General features: G+C 39.0%; 1 protein-coding gene across 1 annotated transcript; it reads left to right on the top strand.

Moving 5' to 3' along the window:
• Window positions 1-1,411: 1,411 nt before the first annotated feature.
• LOC146468777 (AP-5 complex subunit zeta-1-like) lies at window positions 1,412-22,403 on the top strand. Its single transcript, XM_085124148.1, has 25 exons — window positions 1,412-1,471; window positions 1,571-1,708; window positions 1,791-1,983; window positions 2,463-2,509; window positions 2,585-2,682; window positions 5,316-5,428; window positions 5,762-5,825; window positions 6,924-7,538; window positions 8,369-8,406; window positions 9,603-9,768; window positions 10,215-10,290; window positions 11,048-11,150; window positions 12,294-12,377; window positions 13,743-13,809; window positions 14,259-14,391; window positions 15,222-15,308; window positions 16,631-16,753; window positions 18,556-18,691; window positions 19,301-19,378; window positions 19,510-19,560; window positions 20,138-20,188; window positions 20,355-20,426; window positions 20,715-20,794; window positions 20,996-21,043; window positions 21,491-22,403. The coding sequence occupies exons 1-25, from the start codon at window positions 1,425-1,427 to the stop codon at window positions 21,558-21,560; spliced, it is 2,778 nt and encodes a 925-aa protein (XP_084980274.1). The 5' UTR covers window positions 1,412-1,424; the 3' UTR covers window positions 21,561-22,403.
• The last annotated feature ends 73 nt before the right edge of the window (window positions 22,404-22,476 follow it).

Raw genomic sequence — 22,476 nt, 5'->3', positions numbered from 1 at the left:
TGTTAGAAAGATCTCCACTCTAGCAGGAGCCACAAAGGTTTATTCAATGCATTTTTTGGAAAGGGAATTAAAACAGGTTTCGAAGGAAAGAAAATGTATCTACATTCGGACGCAGTTCCAAAGAGGGTTGCGTGGTGATTACTACTCGGAAGTTCCGATCACAAAAGCTACAAAAACCGACTCCTATTATTGTGAACAGCTCTAATGCCTAAAAAACGAAAACAAAAGGAGGTGGAGGGAAGCTACTGAAAGAAAAGTTTCACTAAGGAAGCAATATGTGAGCCAAGACTTAAATATTTCGGTACATTTTACGCGCTTTTTCCCCGAAATAAAAAAGATATCATGCATCGCAAGAATGGCCAAGATTCATGCAAGTCATTGAAAATGTGGCAGTAACCAAAGTCAAGAGGAACTCCTGGAAGTAAGGTATCAATTTTAAGAAAACAATCCTGCAAGGAAATTCAGGAATGTCACTCTCAAATGCGTTAAGGAATGGCAAGTTTAGGAACCCAGTGTAAAGCGAAATACGATAATCTAATTCTGACAAATTACCTAATTAAGTATGCAAATCTTTATTGATTTCAACCGAAATGCCGGTTAAAAAGCCTCTAGTTCTCTAGTCCCTGTTTCACGGAATACAATTTTCTCATACAGGCAAGAAATGTTCCTTCTGAGCTTGTTCTATTATTAAACAGTTGGATTTTGATGACTTGATATTTAACAAATTATGAATTTTGAGGGGACTGCATTCTCTGCTTGTTGTTTACAGTACGGCTACAATATAAATGAATCGAAACAGACAAGTCTTGGTTCATCTGTTGCTTCTTTTTAAATTATTCGTCCAGCCGTTTCTGTCCACATTCTTCACGTCTTTTCGTTGTTGTCTTCGTCTTTTTTTTCTTGGTATTATAGCGGTTTAGACAAATGGTTGTAGTCTCTCTTGCGCTCGGAACGCCGGCGTCCGATACGAAGTTGATCACGTAACTCTCGTTAGAAATGCATCCTTTTGTAGGTTCATTTTGTTTCCTTCAAGACCTATCTTACCTTCGGATTCCGAAAGACATACCAAACAAACTTCTGTAGTACATTGTATCTCTATCGTCCCTCTATCCATCTGCGCTCGAACGTTGAATCCTTCGGAAACAAAAACTCTAACCGATTTGTTTCCGTGATTGTCTATTTTGCATTTAGGATTGCTACAAGAAACGAACCAAGAAACACTAGACCACTCTCGTTCGGAATAAAACCAGCGATCTGAAAAACTTGCTGTTTTAGGAGCTTATCAGCTAAATAGTCTCTCAGTGAACTTGTATTCGCAGGCAAATTATTTTTTGTTTATCCTAAAACGCCTCGTTTTGATGCCTAGTGCCAGTTTTTTCCCGCGCATCCGCCATTTGTGAATACGGTGTATTCATCGTTTCAAAATGGCGGAGCATTTGAGTGATCCTTCAACGATAGTAAAACAAGCAAGGTGTATATTTAATAAACGGAACTTCGTCTCGTTCAACTTGGATTATATTATATTTCACAATATCTAGAAATATTTCTGCGTATTTATTATTCCTTGCAGGATTTTGCAAGAACCAGACTTTAAAGAATTCTGCACCAAAGTTCTGGGAATTTTGCAAAGTAACGAACGTGGCTCGGAGTGTACGAATGTTTTGAGGCGACTGTTTTTATTATTAGCAGCAACAAGACGAAGAAGATGGTAAATTGTCTTACATTGTCATTGGCATTTTTTTACAAGGTTAGGCACGTGACACCCCATCTGTTTTACTCTCTTTTACCAGCCTACCAACGGAATTGATTGAGGAACTTAAAAGTGTTGCAAGTGAACCCCAGCAAGGTCCAAAGAGATTACGACTTCTGTGCTCTTCCATCTTGCGTGAAATAACTCCTTGTAGTCAGCTTGTCATTGCTAGCATGGATCCGCCTGTTGAACAGAAGTGGATTCCCATAATCTTGCCATTAATTTGGGTACAGGTAAGAAAATAGCTAGTAAAATCTGTCTGCCTGTCCATCCATCTTTCCATCCATCCATCCATCCATCCATCCATCCATCCATCCATCCATCCATCCATCCATCCATCCATCCATCCACCCACCCACCCATCCATCCATCCATCCATCCATCCATCCATCCATCCATCCATCCATCCATCCATCCATCCACCCACCCACCCATCCATCCATCCATCCATCCATCCATCCATCCATCCACCCACCCATCCACCCACCCATCCATCCATCCATCCATCCATCCATCCAACAGTCAGTTAGTCAGTCAGTTTGTCAGTTAGTCACACATTTGATCATTCAACCAATCAATCAAACTCCTTAACAAGGAGGCCTTATCACCCCCAAGGTACTCCAGTTGCAAAGGTTCTTAAAATTGAAAAGTTGACTGTTTTCAAGCTGTAGGATACCGGTCACATTCAAGGTATTTGTTTTTCATTTTACAGGGCCAAGAAAGAGGTTACTGGTCAAGTCATGTTCCACAACTTGTACAGTAAGTTAAGTCTTAGTTGGACCATTCCTCTTTGAGATAGTGAGCATTGTTCAGATTATTTTTGTTTTGCTTCAGATGGTTAACTAAACCTGGGGTGCCTGTGGAGCTACAGACATTGTCCCTTGGCTCACTGCAGTTATTAATTCATGTTGATGACAGCGTGATATCACAAGGTTTTTACCAACACATTGAATATTTTACTCCTTTTTAAGTATTACATTTTGGCATTTTTCAAGAAACAATGGGAGACATGAATTTTGGGCAGTGTTTTATCAGACAAAAGCTGAGTTTTATCATCACTTGCCATCTGATCTGTTGGCCTGTGTCTTTGATTGGCCTTGTTGTTCCATATATAATCCCTGTTTTTCTATGATTCTTCCTTGCAATATTATCGCTCTCTAATACAACTAATGCTTACTGTCACCATTTTGAAAATTGTCTCAGTTCCTGTTCTACACTGCCATCTGAAATACCCCAAAAAATGCTGGATAGGAAATCTCTGCCAGTGTTGCTAAGATACCACCATTTCATCCAATTACGGCACTGGAAATACAATCGCAAAATCATTTTCTGTTTTCATTTTTATGTCGTAAGGTCAAAAACCCTGTGTACGTCCCAGATGGTAGGACAAAAACACATGGCTTACTTCCAAATGTGGAAGTCAGCCATGCACTCTCATCTTATGAGCCTGTTATGATGAAGTAAAAACTATTTCATGCCTAGCATTTCTTGGGGTATTTCAGAGAGCAGCACAGAACTGGAACTGAGTAAATTTTCAAAATGGCAGCACTGAGCAGTTGTTGAATTGGAGGGAAGAATCATAGAAACACTGGGATTATATACAGAATGAGACATGAAATCGAAGACATGGGACAACAGATCAGATAGTAAGGTGATAATCTTATTCGAGCGTCTATAAAGTTAGCTTCTGGTCTGAGAGAACATTGCTTGAATTACATGCTTCCCTGACTGCTCATGAAGCAACATGCTGACTTGTTGGTTCTTATTGGATTGTTAGGGGGAAGATAATCTGGAATGGTCCCTGCGTCTGCAGTACAGTGCTCGAAATTAGAATTATTTCCAAGTTGTCCCAATCCACAAATATGGAGGGCAACCTGAGCCAAGACTCAGGTTTCCCTGATCTCTGCTAGGGCATCCTTAGCTCTTAAACAGAGATTTTTTGTGAAGGGGGTTCTGGTTGGTGCTGGTGGAAGAGGGGGGAGGATTTGGAAAATGGCTGCAAAAGTGGCATTATGAGATGTTGACAAAAGCTAGCACAAAATAGAAATGATTGGTGCCAGGTGGAATGTGTCAAAATAGAACTGCAGGACTGCAAAAAGAATGCAAATGAATTTTGTCGAATTTCAACCGAAAACTTGCTGATATTTTGGGCGAAGTGTCCTGGTTTTTCGACCAAGATTTCAAACATATTCAAGGGCAGTGTGAAAATTCGAGTGCATCCCTGTGAATTCACTAATCTAAGAACGATATTTCGAAGCAATTTTGTTTGAATCAAAACAAAATTTGAAGTAGCTAATCGAAAATTCTTGATTTGAAGTTTCTCTTGGCAAGTTGGAGGATTTATGATGACACTCAACTTGCAAACTGGCTTGCACATATTGCAATTGATTTTATGTTGGTTGGTATTGAAGCTGTCACCATACTTGCAGAGTTCCTTTCATCCCCACGAGAAAAATTAATCTTAAGGTAGAAGTGGAGCTCAAAACTTGCAAGGAACTATGAAAAGCAAGGAAAATCGATTTGTTGTCATTTTCATTGCACGGCACAGTTGACTAGTAAAAGCTGTTGTGAGCTATTTATCGTGGCTGCTCGCATGCCTTTTATAGCACTTCCAAGAACTTGCTTTCGTTTGAGAAGGAAACTGACATAAAAGAAGACAGTAGCTTTAAGCTGCATTTTAAAGTAGATTAAGGTTTAAAAATCTTCTGACCAAGCAAATATTTGTTCTGTTGGATGTAATCAAAAAGTTAGTATTCACCACTGTGGTTGCTGATGTTTGATCAATTATTGTCATGCCTTGGTTGTCCATAGGTTTCTTCTCGGAAAAATTGGTTGCCCGATAAACATTTTAGTCATCTAGGGCAACCGGACGACCTCTAATTTCAAGCTCTGTATCTGTCCTTTGTTCTTACATCTCCTTTGGTGAGGGGGTGGGGGGGGAATTATAAACATTTATACAATAATAAAAAATTATTATAATACTGCTATTTTCTTGGTAAAAAAAAAAAAGCTTAAACGTTCACATTTATAACATATGCTACTTTAACCCTTTCACTCCCATGGGAAATGTCGTATTTTTGTAAAACAGTAACTGTGAACCCCTACACCAACTGTAATACACCAATTAAAAGGGTTTATCTGGGGCATTGTATAAATCATTCCAGCGAAGACACAGGAAGTAACAGAAAAGAATGAAAAGTGTTTAAAACGAGAAAATATAAACCTCAAAATACATCTCACTTCTCGGATACACTGGATATTAACCCCTAAACAATAGCTTAATTTGCAGATCTCAGCACATAATTTCTTGTCAAATGGTGACTTGGTCTTAAAAGTGTAAGAGGAAAAAGTTAAAAAAATGGAGGGGTGGGTAATCATGTCTCATGTAGGAGGGGGTAGGATTTTATGCTTCCATTGTGCAGATCTCTCCAAGATCTGTTTGGTGTCCAAATTTGATGCAAATTGACCCAATATTGGGCCTGCAATGACTTCTTGTGCCATATGGCACTCTTAGGAGTGAGAGGGTTAAGACCTGATTTGTGTGGCTTAATATTTATTTTTGTAGATGATGCTAGTGGAGTGAGTCAACAGATGGCTAACTGGCTAAAAAATGCCAGCACAGTGTCTGCACCCAACCCATATCAGAGACAGATATTTAGAGGAGGCAAGACTAAAGCGGTAAGGAGTTCATCTTAAATTGCCAAAGGCAAAGGTGAAGTTCGTATTGGTGAATATTCATCCAGGGGAATATTTAACAATAATTATTATCCGGAATATTTAACAATAATTATTATCCTGCAAAATTGTGTGGAATATCACCTGAAACTTAGCCGATGAGGCCTGGGCCGAGTGGGCTAAACTCAGATTTTCTTTTCTGAGTATTCCTGTGTCACTGACTGAAAAATACATCTATCATTTATTTAAACCATGCAAACTTAAAACATAACAGCACCCTTTTTTCGTAATAATGTAAATTGTTTTTAATACATGTACATATCCTTTCTTTCACAGTACCAGTTAGTTGCAGAGGTAGATGGAACATCTTCAAGATATTTCTTTACCGTCTTGAGTATTGGTAAGTGAAAAGTAGTCAGATTTGAAATGTGAGTCCAGGAAATTCAAAAATGGGGCCAGTTGTAGGAGAAGGTCAGACCTGCAGCTGTAGTGTCCCTAGTGTGATACAGTAGGCACAACCTCCTAGGGGATTGGAGGCATCTCCCTCCCCCCCCCCCCCCCGGAAAATAAAAGCCCTAGATTCTTGGAAAAGCTATTTCTATTTTCTCATAAATCAACTAATAATAGCAAGAAAGTTCTGATTGGATTGATAAAAATGTTAAAAAAAGAGAAAAAAATCCCAGGATACAAAACACTGCTTTATAGCCATTTGTAACCAAAAATGAACAATAAAAACCAACTTTTCAGTGTCGTCATTGTCAGGGTGGAGAAAATGTAAATTGTGACAAGTATTTAAAGCAGTATTGGCACTGAAATTAACATGAGAAAGTGCGAAAATAAAAACTATGTAAATAATACTAAATGCTTTCGAACGAATGGACAGACATTACTTTTAAAAAATGCCCAGACAAAACCACAGAGTCCTGAACCTCTTTTCTCGATCCATCTATAAAAGTTATCACGTCAAGAAATTTTTCGAAGGGGGTGTTTACATGTGAAAACTTGCCCTGGTGCGAGTTTGATACTGATATGACATCGTGATTTCATACCGTGTTTACATGAATGGAGACTTCATGTCGACAAACGTGATTGTGATGCCCAGGTGACACCATATTGGATTGGATGTCGAAGAATGTGTATGCGCTACCCGTTCCAGGCTCCCAGGAGACTGATTTCATGCTGGAGTGAACAGCCGTACCGAGTTTACATGACATCGGAATGAGTTTTTGTACCAGAATGAAAATCTCGCCCCGGTACAGTTACCGGGGTGAACTCACCAGTGTGGCTCGCTCTGGTATGAGATTTTGTGCTTGTATCATGTGAACGAATACAGAGCCACAAGAGGGAACTGGAGTGAACTCATACCTGGATGAAAGTCATGCCGGTATCATGTAAACACCCCCTAAGTGAAAGCTTTTAATTTTAACAATGCTACACCTAACAAATTAACATGATACAGTATTCACTGGCAGTTTTGCCTTCTGTTTCTGATCCACAGCCCAGTACTGTTTTCCGGATCAAGTTTTAAACATTCACAGTTTTTCCATGCTGCGATCTTGGCTGCAGCATGTCACATTTACCAGCTCAACTGCACCTTCTGCATCACCAAGTGGTGGACGCTCACCACTGATCTTTACAACTGCATCAAATTCAAGCTCCACTGAGAACCTCAGCCAATCCTGGACTCATTTGTCTGAATCTCCGTCTCCCAACACTGTTATGGATAGTATTTCCATTGGTTCCCAATCTTCTACAGGCTTTATTACACCATTGTCACGCTCATCTCCACAGGAGACTGGTAACCAGCCTATGTCCCACTCCCCCATTTTAGGTAGATTTCCTGATAAAACAGATGATAGAGATTCATTGCAGTCAAGTGATAGTGGGTCTAGGCCTCAGACTCCTGTAAGTTTTCCTCTTGATACCGAGGATACTAGCGACAAGGGTCAGCCACAGCCTAAAGCAAAGCACTCCAAACATCAGAGGAGTCATTCTTTGTTAAGTTTTTCCAAACTGTTTCCTTCAAGTCTGCATGGTACAAAAACTGGGGAACAAGAGTTGAAGGAGAGAGCATGTGAATATTGTCTAAGGCTGTTGGAACAAAGCGAAAGGAGTAAGTGTTACTTTTTTAAAGCAACCAAATTAGAGGTTCAATTTAGTCTAAATATTGTGCATCTTAAATGAAACAATTTTTAAATTAAATGGATGTAAATTTTTTGTGATTTAATGTAAGTGGATTTGGTGGTCTTAGACTTGTTTATCTCACATTATCTGAACCCATTATGAATGTTGACCTTGTTAAGTTTAGGGTAAATGCATCTTTGGTTTATCGACAGAGTTGATAACTGAAGGTAAATTGGCCACCGTAAAGAGGTTCAAGTGCTGACATTTTTGAGCATTGGCTTTTCGGCAGAGCAATTTGCCCTGTTGAAGGGCTAATGCTTGAAACATCAGCTCTCAAATCTCTTTTTTACAATGGCCAATTTACCTTTACATGTAGTTATCAACTCTGCTGATAATTTGAAGGGATTCTCACAAAAAGGGTGCATATCGCTTAGGTGAATTTTTTTTTTTTTTTGCAGGATCTCATTAATTCTTTACACGTGGACTTGTTTTGACATAAAGAACATTGTTCTGTGGTTGTTTTTGTTTTTTTGTTTTTTTGCACCAACTTGAGCAAAAAACAGCCCAAAAAGTCCGTATATGCTGGTAAAGAATTAGTGAGATCCTGGGGAAAAAATTTAAACAAAAAAAAAACCAGTATACACCCCTTTTGCGTCTATCCCTTTATTTGTTGCTACTCCCCACCCCAGTGCAGCACCGTAGTTTCCTTAGAAACTAACTCCCTTATCCATGAGGGTAAATGAAGTTTGTAACAAGATCTAGAAGGTCAAAATAAATATTATTAAATAACTGATGATTGTTCAATTTGATTTCCTACAGAACCAAGTAAACAACAAGATATCATCTTAATTGAGGCAGTGAGTCCCTTCAGTTGGCATTTTGTTTTAAATAAATGTAATTTATTGTTGTCTCAAATTTCCAGTCCCAGGAAGAACAAGAAGCTGTTTTCAGCTTATACTCGGGCCATATTTGACTGCGTGGTGCGCAAGCTTACAATCTTTTGGCAGTGATAACCTCCAGCATCGTTAATTCCCCCAAATCGATAGATATATTGAGATATAGTGAGGCAACAAGTAACCACCAGATAGAATTGCATTTCTTGCAGTCAGAAAATACAGGGAAAAACGACATTTGTCATGCACAAAAGACACTATAAAAATAGACACATAAACAGATTAAGTTTCTTCGCATCTGTTCATGTGACCCAGGGTCATGATGACGCTAACAGCAATTTCCGGTATGATCGTTGGAAGGCCCTAAGGTGAATACCTTGTCTAAACATGGGTTCCGGACAATCGCGACCCCCCAAGAAATTAAAAGAATTTGATAACGCGACCAAAAACTTAACTTGTACCGCCCGAGTACAAAAAAAGAGACCGAGAACTTAACTCATGGCCCGAAGTCTTATCTCTCAGCCCATCCCGACCCAAAAAAATAAAAAAGAATTTGATAACGCAACCGAAAACTTAACTCGTGCTGCCTTATGGCCCAAGTAAAAAGCAATGCTCAGTTGTTTTCTTTTGTTAACTTGACAACAAGATTCTTCAACATAAAGCCACGCAACCATGAGAACTATGTGTGTTACCAGATGTTAAGTAATTCAACTGCAAATTAAATAGAATAATTGTTTACTTTAAAGCAGTTTTTCTTTTTTCTTACACATCACTAACAAGTTACTTACTACAATCCTGGCAAATATTTTCCGGGACAGATAGGAAAATTGCATTTGCAGTGTACATTTGTGTTTTGGATATCTATAACCAGTCGCTATAAGACTTGGTGGTGCTGTCATTGCGAATTTCTGGAAGCCCTCTCCCCCCAAGCAGTGTTGATAGCCACTGAAATCATTGGGACTGTACATAAACACAGCAACATTACAACATTGCATGCGGGCGGGGAGGTGTTTTGTGTTGAATTTTGGAAATTGTTCCAAAATTTTAGGCCAGGATTGTAGTTTTTTTGCAATTAACACCTTGAATTTAGTAATTGAAATTTTTGTGGTCTTTCTCTGAATTTTAGCAATGCATACAATATATTGTTATTTTTTTTACAGTGTGTAGTAGAAGCCATCTACATCCTAGACACCCTATGTTCCACCGACAAATCTTTGATTCCCAAACTGATTGAGATCATCAGAAGACTTTATGCTCGAGTTACTTCTGACATAAATAAGTGGAAACGAGCTCTGATTCCTGTGGTGCAATTTCTTCTCAATCATGGTGAGTGCAGAGTTGTTAAGCTTTCATTGAAGAAGCTATAAGCAGTTGCAAAAACTTTTTGCCTTTTAAAGGCTGAGATGATCTCAGCATTTTCCCTATTTCCTGCAAATAATGCACTCTAAGAGGGCAATGAACAATGTAATACACTTCAACCCCCCCTCCCCTGCAATGTTGAGGCTTGCTAGGTTGAATGTCATTGCAAATTTCGTTCAACATTGATAAGGGGTTGGGGAGGGGGGGGGGGACAAGTAATACAATGGTGAGTGTCTTAAAAGTATCCATTATAACACTAAACAGTGAGTGTCTTAACTCTTTTTGCAATATTGCTTGTAGCTCAACACAGGGAAACTTTCACATATTTTAGTATGAACTTGAGTAGCTGTGAACCAATAATTTCATGTTATTTGGTCAGCACTTGAGGTGATTCATTTGTGGTTATTTTGTAGGTGAAACCGTTGTATTTGATCCCGAACCTGCCTGTAAAACTCTGCTTGGTCCAGTGTTAAGTTCATATTATTCTAGGTAGGTATTTTGTTGTATGAATTTTTAAACTGTTAGTTTGAATTGAAGGACTGGGGGCAATAAGGGACTATGTTGAATTTTAGTTAATATATCAAACCGGATGAAGAGTGTTTCACTAACATCCAAGCACCGAGTACTGGTTGAAGGTTAACATGATAATAATTATGTAATGTCATGCAACTGGTTTGGCTCGAATTGACACCATCTCTTAATGTCCAATTGGACTCAATTAGACCAAACCTATTTGTGTGACATTATATAATTATTATGTTAGTCTTCAGTGAACTATTTGTGACAGTTTATTTTAATCATTTTTAACTTGAAAATGGTGTCATGACGACTCCAAAACGTTGTTGATTTTACCGTTAATTTTTACTTGCTAAATTTTTCTCGAAATAAAAATAATTGAAGCTGGCATTCGTACATTAAAAGCCCCAAAACTTGACTTTCAAGACAAAAAGATTTTAAAAAGAAGATGTCTTCTCTTGTAGGCCGAAAAAAGGAAATCAATATACATTAAAAGTATATATAAACACAATACACTGTAAATGCAACAAGTCTGTTTGAGAGTTTTTGACTGATTGACCTGATAGTGTATGGATGAGCACTATCACATCATGCAATCAGTCTCAACAAATCAGACGTGGAGAAAATTTAGTGATAAATTATAAGAAGTGTTAGACATATCAAGTCATTTATAAATTTTTGAGATTAATTTGATGATGCTGTTAATAGAAACAACTTGTTGTTTTGCCAGCTCTTCCCTTGCATTTGACATTATTTTCTTCTGCCTGGAAAACCTGGAAAAACTTTGCTTTTCAACCAGCATTCTTTCAAAGTACTTTCCAAATTTGTTTAAGGTGAGTTTCAATAGTTTTATTCAATTATAATATTGTCATGAAGCAGTGGTGATAGCACTCATCTCCCACCAATATGGTCCAGATTCAATTCCTGGAGTTGACTCCATATGATATGTGGGTTGACTTTGTTGTTGGTTCTCATCCCTGCTCCGAGGGTTTTTCTTGGTTCTCCGGTTTTCCTCCCTCCACAAAAACCAACATTTCTAAATTCTAATTCAACCTAAAAATAGTGGATGAAGAGCTATTCTGTGGATGTGTATCCATTGCAGCTGTTATAAAGCTCCCATTACTATATTTTAACAATATTAAATACAATGATACCATGGCAATTGGAAAGGTGAAGGTCTCCAATCAATGAATCAATCAATCAATCAATCAATCAATCAATCAATCAATCAACCAACCAATCAATCAATCAATCAATCACTTGATCACTTAACCAAGCAATCAGTCAGTCAGTCAGTCAGTCAATCACTTAACCAATTAATCAATCAATCAATCAATCAATCAATCAGTCAATCACTTAACCAATCAATCAATCACTCTGTTCCCAAATTTGAAAATGCGTGTTAACCCGAAAAGTTCCACAAAAGTCCCTAATCCAAAATCGCAAAACCGCAAAATCCAAAAGACACCCAAACAATATTCTTATACAAAAAGAGGGTAAGCCTTCTTTCTTGACTAGGTAGGTGTTAACTCATCACAGGGGTACTATGATATTATAATGGTCAGCTGAGTCTTGTTTCAATAAATAAATATTATTGCCTTCACTCTTCTTAGTTTTTTGTGATAAGTGAAGTGCATTTTGAATAAGTGAATGATCATTGCCGTTATTACGCATCTTTAGCAGTTGCAAAAACAAAGCCTGAAAAAAATTCAGGGTATATCACGAATTCACAATATAACCAGCTCCCAGTTGGCTTGATAGCTCAGTTGGTAGAGCACTGCACCGGCATAGCAGAGGTCATGGGTTCAAATCCCATTCAAGCGTGGCTTTTTTTCAGGCTTTCTTTTTTGCAACTGCTTTAGTTGCATATATAACTGCAATGATCATTCACTTTTTCATTCTTTCTTCCGCAGTTCAAATATATGAATTTTCATATATTCACTTTCAAAATGCATTTTGTTATGTACACTGTACAGATATTGGCATGGTTTCCACGGACTTATGTCAAGGAATTTATGGACTTGTTGCCTGCCATGTTGAACAAGGATACTGTTGTGGAGGTAGTTACCTTGTCTATGTCTCTTTGTCACTCAAGTATTTTAACCAACATTTTATGTTCATTCAGATCCTTCGAGCTGTCTTTAACATGGTTTTTTCAAGTTGAACAAAAGCATTCATTATGATCTAGAGGAATAGACCTTTTTCAAGACGGAGTAATTCTGTTGAATTTTGGACGTGCTAACAAGCTAGTTGGTCTCATGATTAAAAGAAGAGAGCAATTTATTAGCCGCCATTTATGACAAAGGCCTTTGACGGTTTGGCAGATTAATTTTTGGCCTGAAAGTCAATAGTTATTGAGATATGTCCTAATTATTGTCATGGAAGTAAAAAAGCTTCGGAAGGGTTCATTGAGGATATGTTCCCACGAATCTGTTCCCTGGCTCTATCTCCCTTTTTGGTTGTCAAATCGCGCAGGCCATAGTTGTCAAGCCGCAGTTACATGTACATAATTTATATATACACCCCACCGGCCTGGAGGTCCGTATAGGAAAAACTGTCTTGAGTACGGCCTTGCTGTACTCAAGATCGAGGGCATAGTTTTTCCCTACATGGACCGACCATGTTTATTTTTTTCTGTTTTTTTTTTTTTTTTTTTTTTGGTTTTGAAGATGGTCGAGGCGAATTGGTTTGTGAATAGTCTACGCGCGCTTCGTCGCACTGTCACTCTCTTGTTAAATTTTGCTTATCGAGAAAGCCATGCGTAAACCTTAGAGAAAAAGGCTAGACTAACGATAAAACAGACTTCAAATATATCCTGGAGTAATAAATGGAAAAAAAACAAACTATGATATTTTATAGCAATCAGTATCGAAATAAACAAAACAATGATCTTTGAAAAATTCGCTCAAACATGCGAATAAATGTTCTGCGTAAGCCTTGTGTTAATGAAAATGAAATCACACTTTAATTTTACAATTTGCCTTGATCATCTAAAAAAGAACAAAAAAAAAACAGAAAAAAATAAGCATGTTATTCGCCGATCTAGGTCGGTAAGTATAGGGAAAAACGGAAAACTGTGCTCGAGGCTGCCGTACTCACGACCTCGGACACAGTTTTTCCCTAAATGGACCTCCCGGCCGGTTAATAACATATATAATTATATTGTGCTCGTGTGGTCTTGGGTGGTGTCCTTCAACTCTGCCAAGGAGGCCTACATGCCACATTAATGAACCTTTACTCAGCACAATTAACAAGTCTCTTCTTCAGTTAGTGTTCATCTGCACTTACCCCAATTTGACAAAGTCTAGGGTGAGTGCAACTAACAATATTATTACCATGACAATAAACCGAACAAACCAGGAACCTTGTCATCAAAGATTTGTCCCTCTTCATCTTACTCTCTGTTGTTGTTCTTCTGTTGTCAGGTGTTTCATGCTCTTCTTGATCTTCCTTGCTTGGCGGCAGCATTGTGCACATCGTGGGCCGTAAAAGGTTAGTTGGTCACATACCTCCAATTCTGCAACTGCTGGCCCTCACCCTCCATCCAGTGGGGGTGGGGGGGGGGAGGAGCAAATGAAGAACTTTCTGATCCAACAGCCTCACACCCCACACCCCCGGTCAAAAAAAACAGTTATGGGGAATAACTATCCTGAAAAATACTACAACCAGTTAGTTAAGGATGTCACCTCCTTTTGCTACTGCGCATTCGTTCTGCGCATCTCCTGATGGTATGACTATACGGGAAAAGCAGATTTTAGCAAGGGTTATTGGAATCTGGAAAAAAAATACGTATTTTAAAGCAGGCTTTTTGCGATTTTTTTGTGCTTAATTATCTCTGAAACTTGCGTGAGACACTGTTCTTAATATCTCAAACCATGTCAGAATCTCACTAAGAACTCTTGCAAACTACAACTGAAATTGACTACTTTGGCGTCCAACAGCAAAAGCCAACAGTGGAGACCAGATGACGTTTGGTCAGCAATCCTCCGCTGACACATTTCTGATGCCTGAATACCGGCCTCTGTATAGCTTCATTCTGAGGCCTGAGGGTGGACACGGGGACACCATAGACAAGTAAAGTGTTTTACAGACAATATATTGAACGGTTTCTGGTTAAAACAGACCTTATTTGCCTTAATTTTAATTAATTAATTAATTAATTAATTAATTAATTAATTAATGGCACATCTACAGAGTGGCTATTCGTCCACTGTTTCCAGGTCAAATTGGAATTTGGAAATGTTGGCTTTTGTGGAGGGAGAAAAACCGGAGTACCTGGAGAAAAAGCTCTCAGAGCAGGGATGAGGACCAACAACAAGCTCAACCCACATATGACGCCGAGTCCGGGAATCGAACCCGGGCCACATTGGTGGGAGGCGAGTGCTCTCACCACTGCAGTTTTCCTCCCTCCACAGAAACCAACATTTCCAAATTCCAATTTGACCTGGGAACAGTAGAGAGAAGAGCCACTCAATGGATTCCACTGAAATTCGTTTTATTTTTTATTTATTTGAATCAAATAATATCTAGTGGCAATGTGCTTTGGACGAGAACAGTAATTTATTAGCCTGATAACCAATCAAGATTATATACATCACCTAAATCAACAGGCTTGGTTGAAGGTGTGATAAACAGAACGTGAGTCTCATGCTAAAACCAATCTGTCAAGAAAGTGCAAAAATGTTTAAAACATGCTTAAGATGTATTCAGCTTAACCGCTGCATAAGCACAAAACATTTGTGCGATGTGATAGTAAAGAAAAAGTTTGAGGAGAGGAATGAGATTAAATCCGAGGCTGGCCGGGGATCCTAAAACTAACAGGAGGGCAGGAGGGGGAAGCTTGACTCACGTACACGAACCTTACCTTTGTAAAGCCACAAGGTGTGTTTCTTGTTGCTTTTCAGACTTGCAACTCTTCATTCATTGTTGGAAGACAGGCTGGAGCAGCCCCGTGTTGTGGTGTCTGCGCAAATTGCTCCGGTTCTGTTAAAGTAAGTAGCAGTTGAAAAGAAGCATGGTGAGAAGAGGGTGTGAAAGGACACATTTATTTAGCCATGTTACTTTCCATGTGTTTGTGACATCCGAAACAACCAATTCGCCGCTCACAAAAACCTTTTCTACACATGTACGGTAGTCCTTGATATTGAGTGATCTCAGAACAGTTGTTAATGCTGAAAGGAAACAACTCGTGCAATAATAATCGCTTGAAAACTACTCATCTCGCAGACTAACAGGTTTTCTTGTCAATTTATGATCAGTCATTTAGTAAAACTTGTATCGAATATTTCTATTTCTACTGAGGACAAAACCAGCACAAGAACAATCAACTGGACACGTTTGCAAATGTTTGTTATACCATAGTTAATTGAAGGACTGGTTATGAAACCTTGCCATGTTCAAAGTTCATAACAATGGTGCTGCAATTTAGGTTAGAAGGGCCGCGACCGTGCAGTAACAGTAACATTTCTTAAGTAAGTAAATGAGTGTAGATGAGGGTGAGTGTAGTCCTGAGAAGGACTGTTTGAGGTGACTTTGACTGACGTTTTGACAACCTGAACGGAAGTTACCTACAGAGTCAAGTGAATTTTGGAACGTCAGTAAGTGGTATATATGTCTCTGGTTGTTAACCTGATTGGTCAACAAAGGCGAGATGTTATTGGTCGTTTGTCAGTAAGCCGTGATGTTATTGGCCAGTTGGCCAGCTGGCCAGCTATTGGCTAGTTGCTCCAACACGTTTCAAAATCTATTGTGGTTTGTGCACGGTCAAGGCCAAAAGTGTTAACAAAAACATATAACAAAGAAAATTGTTTGGCTTCATAACCATTCTCCTATATTAACTTTGGTTATACTAACGTTTTGTATTTCATGAAATTCAGTTAGTGCCTAAGCTGTTTCTTCAGTTTCATATAATTTTATAAATGAGGATAGTCTCTAAAGAAACTGTGGGCATTGTCGCTGGTGGAGTGAAAACTAATGTTTTATTTTCTCAACTCAGTTGATAAAGTAAATTGGCCACCGTAAAGAGATACACAAGCTGACATTTCAAGCGTTAGCACTAGACGCTCCGACGATGATACACTCTGACGAGCTCTTGTGTCTCTTTACGGAGCCAATTTTACCTTATCAACTCACTTTGATAAAACCAAACATTCGTATCATTTTATGTTGATAATGACGATGACTTCCTAGATTCGAAAAAATTTCACCCGACGATAAAAAATGTGTTTCTTTCTAAATCGCATTTGTCATAGATGCTGTAAAAATCTCAGCAGTAAAACTGCCCCAAATGTGCTCTACCGTATTTCTTTTCTAGTGTGATGTTTGCCACGGTTCTGGAAGAAGCAGATGAGGAGACTATCAGTCGCATGATGCCTGTTATACTAGACAGAGTTGGACTGTTGTATTCTGTGCAAAGCTACCAGCAAGAGATTCACGAGTATGTATGCTGTTAAACAGGCTTACCATCCTCTGTTTGAGTAGTTGATTTTGCTTTTATGCGTAAAGTTCGGCAGTAACCTTCTCAAACGTAACTTCTTGCTTCGTTGTTGGATAAAGTAATGTTCCTGGTTTGTGCCAGTTCAAACTTGCTTTGGTACTTTAATCACAAAAATGTTCGACAAAAAAAATGTCTGAACATTTTACGGAATTTTTTTACCTGTTTTAAACACCTTTTTCAAATAGTTCATTTCTTGATGGCTCTCTAGGGATCCCGTCTACTTATTTAAGTAAATTATTGTGGTTCTTTTTGCCTCTTTTGTCAGATTACTCGCTCTGCCTCGTCTCGTAGGATATTTTTGCCCACCCTCCTTCCCTTCGGCGACGTTCCGCTTTACCTTTCTCACTTTCTTGTGGCCTCCTGCCTAGGCTAAATTTTACCTCCCATATCTTAATTCCGCTAAGGCAGCGAGGATGGTTTACTATTGGCGCATAAAATTTGCCTGACGCGTCATCAAACGTGGCGCACGGATTTCACCAAGAAAGGTTATGTTCGTTTTACAAAGAGATTTGATAATCAAATACCTATTGCAATCATGGCTATATTGGAACTCGTTCTGCACTATATAACGGAAAACGCTGTCCTACAAACTTAAACTGCTATCAAAGCAACTTATAGCAAGTTAATATCTCAAAATATTATTTTTACACCACCAATTGATCGTTAATTGTTATGTTTTGTATGAGATGTTAAAAGATCTTCGTCTCTTTTTCGTGAAAAAAAAGTCTCTCTAAAATCTCCAAGGGAGCTAGCCTGCGTGCAGACGTCTTCTATTTCTTTTGTTGCACTTTTCAGAGTGCAGGAGACGTCTGCACGCAAGCTACAAGAGGGAGAGCTGTGCCAATTTCAAAAATAATCTATTGCGAGACATATTTTAGTAAAAGTAGATTTCACTCAGTAAGGAACTATCGCAGCCTTTGTAATTGATTGTTTGCATGTGACGTCATGTCGGTCATGTCGGTGGACAGGAAAAAGATTTTTCTCCTCTGGGAGTTCACTGCCATTTTTATACAAACTTTGTGAACAAATTTTCTTTTGTTTTGCCAACCAACATGGCGGTCATGCAAACCACCTGTGGTGAAGCAAATCGCATAGGTGTCTAACACCTGCTGTTCTTTCGAATATGAAATGAGCTTCAGTTTGTAAAGGTGCGAAAAGTAAAAATTTCCTTTCATTTGCTTGCTTTCTTTTGAGTTCTGTCTGTTACTGTTTGAGTCAATATACCCAATGAAAACCTGATCCACTTGATGTAAACAGATACAGGTGGCAGCAGGGAACCTCTCCCTCAGCTACGAAGCTAAATTTGCCCAAAGCCCCTGTTAGGTACGGGTCAAACGTCAAACTTCACATGAGACGAACTAAATTGCAATTTGGGTCGACCCAAATGGGTAAAGCTCGACCGTTCTATCAAACGTCGAACATAATTCTTCGAACCAAATTCAAAGCAGCAAAAACGAATCTTTTGGTCAGCGGGATTTATTCATTAAGTTCAATTCATGAAAAGATCGACGTTTGTCCCACAGTCGATCTTCACACGTTCTATCCGTCTGAATCAGACGGATAGAGTTAAGGCCGGACTCAATACATGTAAACACAACGTTTATCCTCTATGAGTGAAGCAAACTTTGAGTTTGAAAAACATTTCTCGCACACCTTTTAAAACCAACAAACCGAAACAAACACATAACAGCGAGGTGGAAGTAAAGTGTTGTTTGACAGGGATTGTGTGACATATTTTCCAGGTTACTGTCAGAGCGGCTGGTGCAACTGTGTCAGAAATACCCAAACCTGATTGTCAGGTATCAACAGGACATCATGGACTTCGTTAGCGGACTGAAGAACCTTGGGCCAGCCAGAGAAACCTTTTTTGTGCACTTGGTAGGTTAATGAAAACATATCTATGAGCCTTTTGAATCGAGTTGTGCAACATATCATGATTAGGGGTTATGGAATAGATAGAAAAGAAGGTTTCAATGGTACTTGCGTTAAATTTGACCTGTCTGCACGGTGGTTTAAAATTTGATACAATGATTGAAGTGAGCGCACGCTCGTGGCATGCATTCGTGCATGATGCATACTTGAATGCATGAACGAACAAACAAACGAACTGGCTAAGTCGAGCCCATGATATTCCGCAGACCGATTGGATGCGTTAACGAGTGATTTACTTTGTTCATTGCGTTCAACGAAGGAGAACGCAAACCTAATCTTGAGTTGTGTTGATTATCCTGTGGCACGTTTTGGGTTACCTGTTTCTGTAAACTAGAAAAAAATCGAGATATTTTGTAGTCTCTGTTCATATTAGATATACAGTATGTCCTGAATGCTGCTAGCATAGGTGAGTTCGAAAACGTCTTGTTTCGTGATAAAAGTTATGTTTGTTATGTCGTTAAAGTCAATGAAAAAGATCTTAAGTTGCAGGTTTTTGAATGGTGTAACATTTGAACACAGGTCAAGTTTGAATGTTTGCGAATTTTGCCCTGATAGGTGTGGATCATAGGAGAGTTTGCTTCATCTGCGCATGACAGCAGATGTACCGTTCAAAACATCGTGCAGTATTTTGAGGTAAGCAGTACTTTTCCCTTTCTTTGTTTTGTTTTGTTTTTTCACCGTTGACTACGTAGCTTTGTGCCCAGTCACAACATTCCTGCCCAGTCGGCCTGTGCTAAAACGTATTTTTTATCTTTTTCCTCCAGGCATTTGAAGCCTTGACATATGAAGTGGTAATGCAGACGCCACCAAGCAAGGTAAAACTTTCTCTTATCCTGCTCGTCTTAGCCGAATAACGTTTGTCAAAACGTAAAGCCTGGACTAAACGGGAACGAAAGTTGACAAGAATTCAACTTCTCGCTGTCGTCCGGTTTAAATCTCTCACGCGCTTTCGGTCAACTCTCGTGCATTCTCGGCAGCTCTTGTGCGTTTTCGGAAACTTTCGTGCGTCTCTCTGTATCTCTCGTACTCTCTCGGCACCTCGTGCGCTCTTAACTACTCAAAGCTTCTGGGGCGCTCGCGGCAACTCTTGATCGGTCGTGCGCTTATACCAACTCTTGAACTCTCGACTCTTTCGGCAACTCTCGTGCATTCTCGCACGCTCGCAGAAACTCTCATGCACTCTCGACACTTTCGTCGATAACAATTAAGCTCTCTCGACGCTTTCGGCATTTCTCGTGTACTCTCGGCCTTCCTTGTGCATTCTCGAAGAGTTTGAATGTTGCAACTGACTTTTGCTTTCTAATTTCTTCTTAATTCTTATTACTGTTATGCGCTTTCAAAGGTTTCTTACCCTCGTCTCCTTTGTCCTTGTTTCTGTTTTTCTTCCTGCAGGTCTCTTTCAGTGGAAGGCTTGTATCAGTTCTTATGACAACCTTGGCAAAGGTAAGAGTTAAACCTTCCAAGCCGATCTCAAAATATAGAGCTCTCCTCCTTTTTTCCTTGCATTTCTTTAAAATCGCGTTTTGAGAAAATGATATCAGTGAGATGTGTTTCAGTATGATTAAGACTCTGTTCCCTCACTGTACTGGATTTCTTTCTTTTCTCGTAGCTTGCCTCAAGATGCCAGGATGTGATACAGAGAGCCATTCTGTGTTTGAGTAAAGTTGTGCGGCAGAAACCCGTGAGATGTTTGTTTGTTTATTTATTTTTCCATTTGACGCCGAAGTTTTATTGCTGCAAACATCCTCGGAGGCCAGGGAGGAGATAGTCGGGGCGAGGGAAAGTCACAGCGGGCCAAAAACACTGAATTGTCGCCCGCTTTGACTTTCCCTTGTCCCAACTATCTGCCCCGGGATCTGCGAGGATGGGTTTGTATGAGATTCTTGTTGTGGTGCTATCGTTAAGTGCAAGTGCTAATGATCTGTGTACAGTCATGCGAATGTTGTCAAAAATATATTACTGTTTTCAGGAGCTTCTCTCTGATCCAGAGTGCTATCCGGACCTGCTAATGCGAGCTCAGGAATTAATCAACCTTCTTAAACTACCCAAGTATGTTCTTTGGATTGTTACACTGAATTTCATTATTTTTAGAGCGCATGTTTAGCTTCTTGTAAGCAGTTTAGGAAGTCATAAACCCTTGTCCTCCGCGGAGTTGACGAACTTATGCCCGATTGTGATTTTTCAGCTGTTTTTCTTTTCTTTTGCGACTCATGAATGCTGTTTTTAATTTGTGTAATTTATCTTTATTAGTGTGGCCCCTGTGATACTGAGTCCGGACTCGGAAGTCTACAGCGGAAGGTAGGTGGAAATTGCGAAAGATTTCAGTTAATTCTTCAAAACGACCTAAAACTTATCAAGAAGCTCGAGTCAACGGGCACTAAATCACCCAACCGAGAGTTTTAAATGTTTGCCTTGAAAACGCCGAGGTTTTAGATTTATTTTGTTCGAATGTTTAAAACCTTTGTCAGCGCAAGCTCGGATTAGTTCAAAGCGTGGCGATAATTTTTACAACTCTATGGAAACATGATAACTTTCCCGAAGGTTCTTCATTAAACATTTTGTCAGTGTTTCAATAGAATTGATATAATAACAACACTCGCAGATATTTGGAAGAACTAAAAGAATGCAATCTCTGATTGAATCATTTGTCTTACACAACAGTTTTTTCGCTCTCCGAAACTCTAATAATGTCCTTTTATAATTCTTTGAAAACACAGACAATGTATTGATTATGTTATCTTTTAGATGGCACAGAGACGGTAACTCTTCCTTGCCGCTGTTGCTTCGCACGTGTGACACAATTCTAGTTTCATAACATACTTACCACCACTTACCAGACGTTACACTCCATGAAAGAACGGCAGCGTGGGGATTGATAGGAGAGATGCCCACAACTCCTCGCTTGCCGCGCTTGACCAAGGATCCATGTCAAGAGACGAGCGAGCTGTGTGTAGCTTGCTTATGATTGTCCCGCCTGCGCAAACATTTGCTAATGAAAAGCTGATGTGGAGCCGCCAACTATCGTTCTAACAGGCGAAATTCACGTAGAAAATGAATAATATTAAGTAGAGAGATTTAGGATCGCCGCGTTTCGCGACAAACGGCAAAGGTGAGATTCACGTTTATGTTTTCTAGAAAAAATGAGTACATAGATGAAAATAGTGCAAAACAATTCTGGCCTTTCATGATGACACAAAACTACTCAATTTTACTGAGAAGCTCAAAACAACGAGCGGCAAATGAAGAATAAACATTGTCACGTGTTTCGTAAGCGTAACTCTAAAGACCTTATGTAAAAATGGCTGACATTGAAATTCGCCCTACTAGCCTCGTTTTAGCTCATTTTCTGCATAGGGTCTATTGACTGACCAAAATCTTGTATCCAGGGTTTAAATATTTTGTGAAAAAGATCCAAAGAACAACATTGATAGAAAATATACTTAATTTCAGTAGAGATTTGCTTCGTCATACAATGGCGAAAAAAAGGTCGATAAAATTACATTTCTTGCGGTGAAATACAATACAACTACGTTTTGTATAGAGTAATTTATTTTATTAGAGTCCAATGATATTTCAATATATATATCTTAAATTTGTTTAACGTAGCTAAAGAATTTAACCTAGTCAATTATCAAATAATAAATTGAAACTAACAATCCTTGCCTGCCTCTTCTTTTAACCCGAACTAGTGTAAATCTCTGTCAAGATGGAGGGAAATTATACCTTCGAAA

This window comes from Pavona decussata, unplaced genomic scaffold (assembly GCF_977016875.1).
Source record: "Pavona decussata unplaced genomic scaffold, jaPavDecu1.1 SCAFFOLD_129, whole genome shotgun sequence".
In the NCBI taxonomy this organism is placed as follows: Eukaryota; Metazoa; Cnidaria; class Anthozoa; order Scleractinia; family Agariciidae; genus Pavona; species Pavona decussata.
The sequence above is the reverse complement of the archived record's forward strand: the minus strand, read 5'-3'. Positions and strand labels throughout refer to the sequence as shown.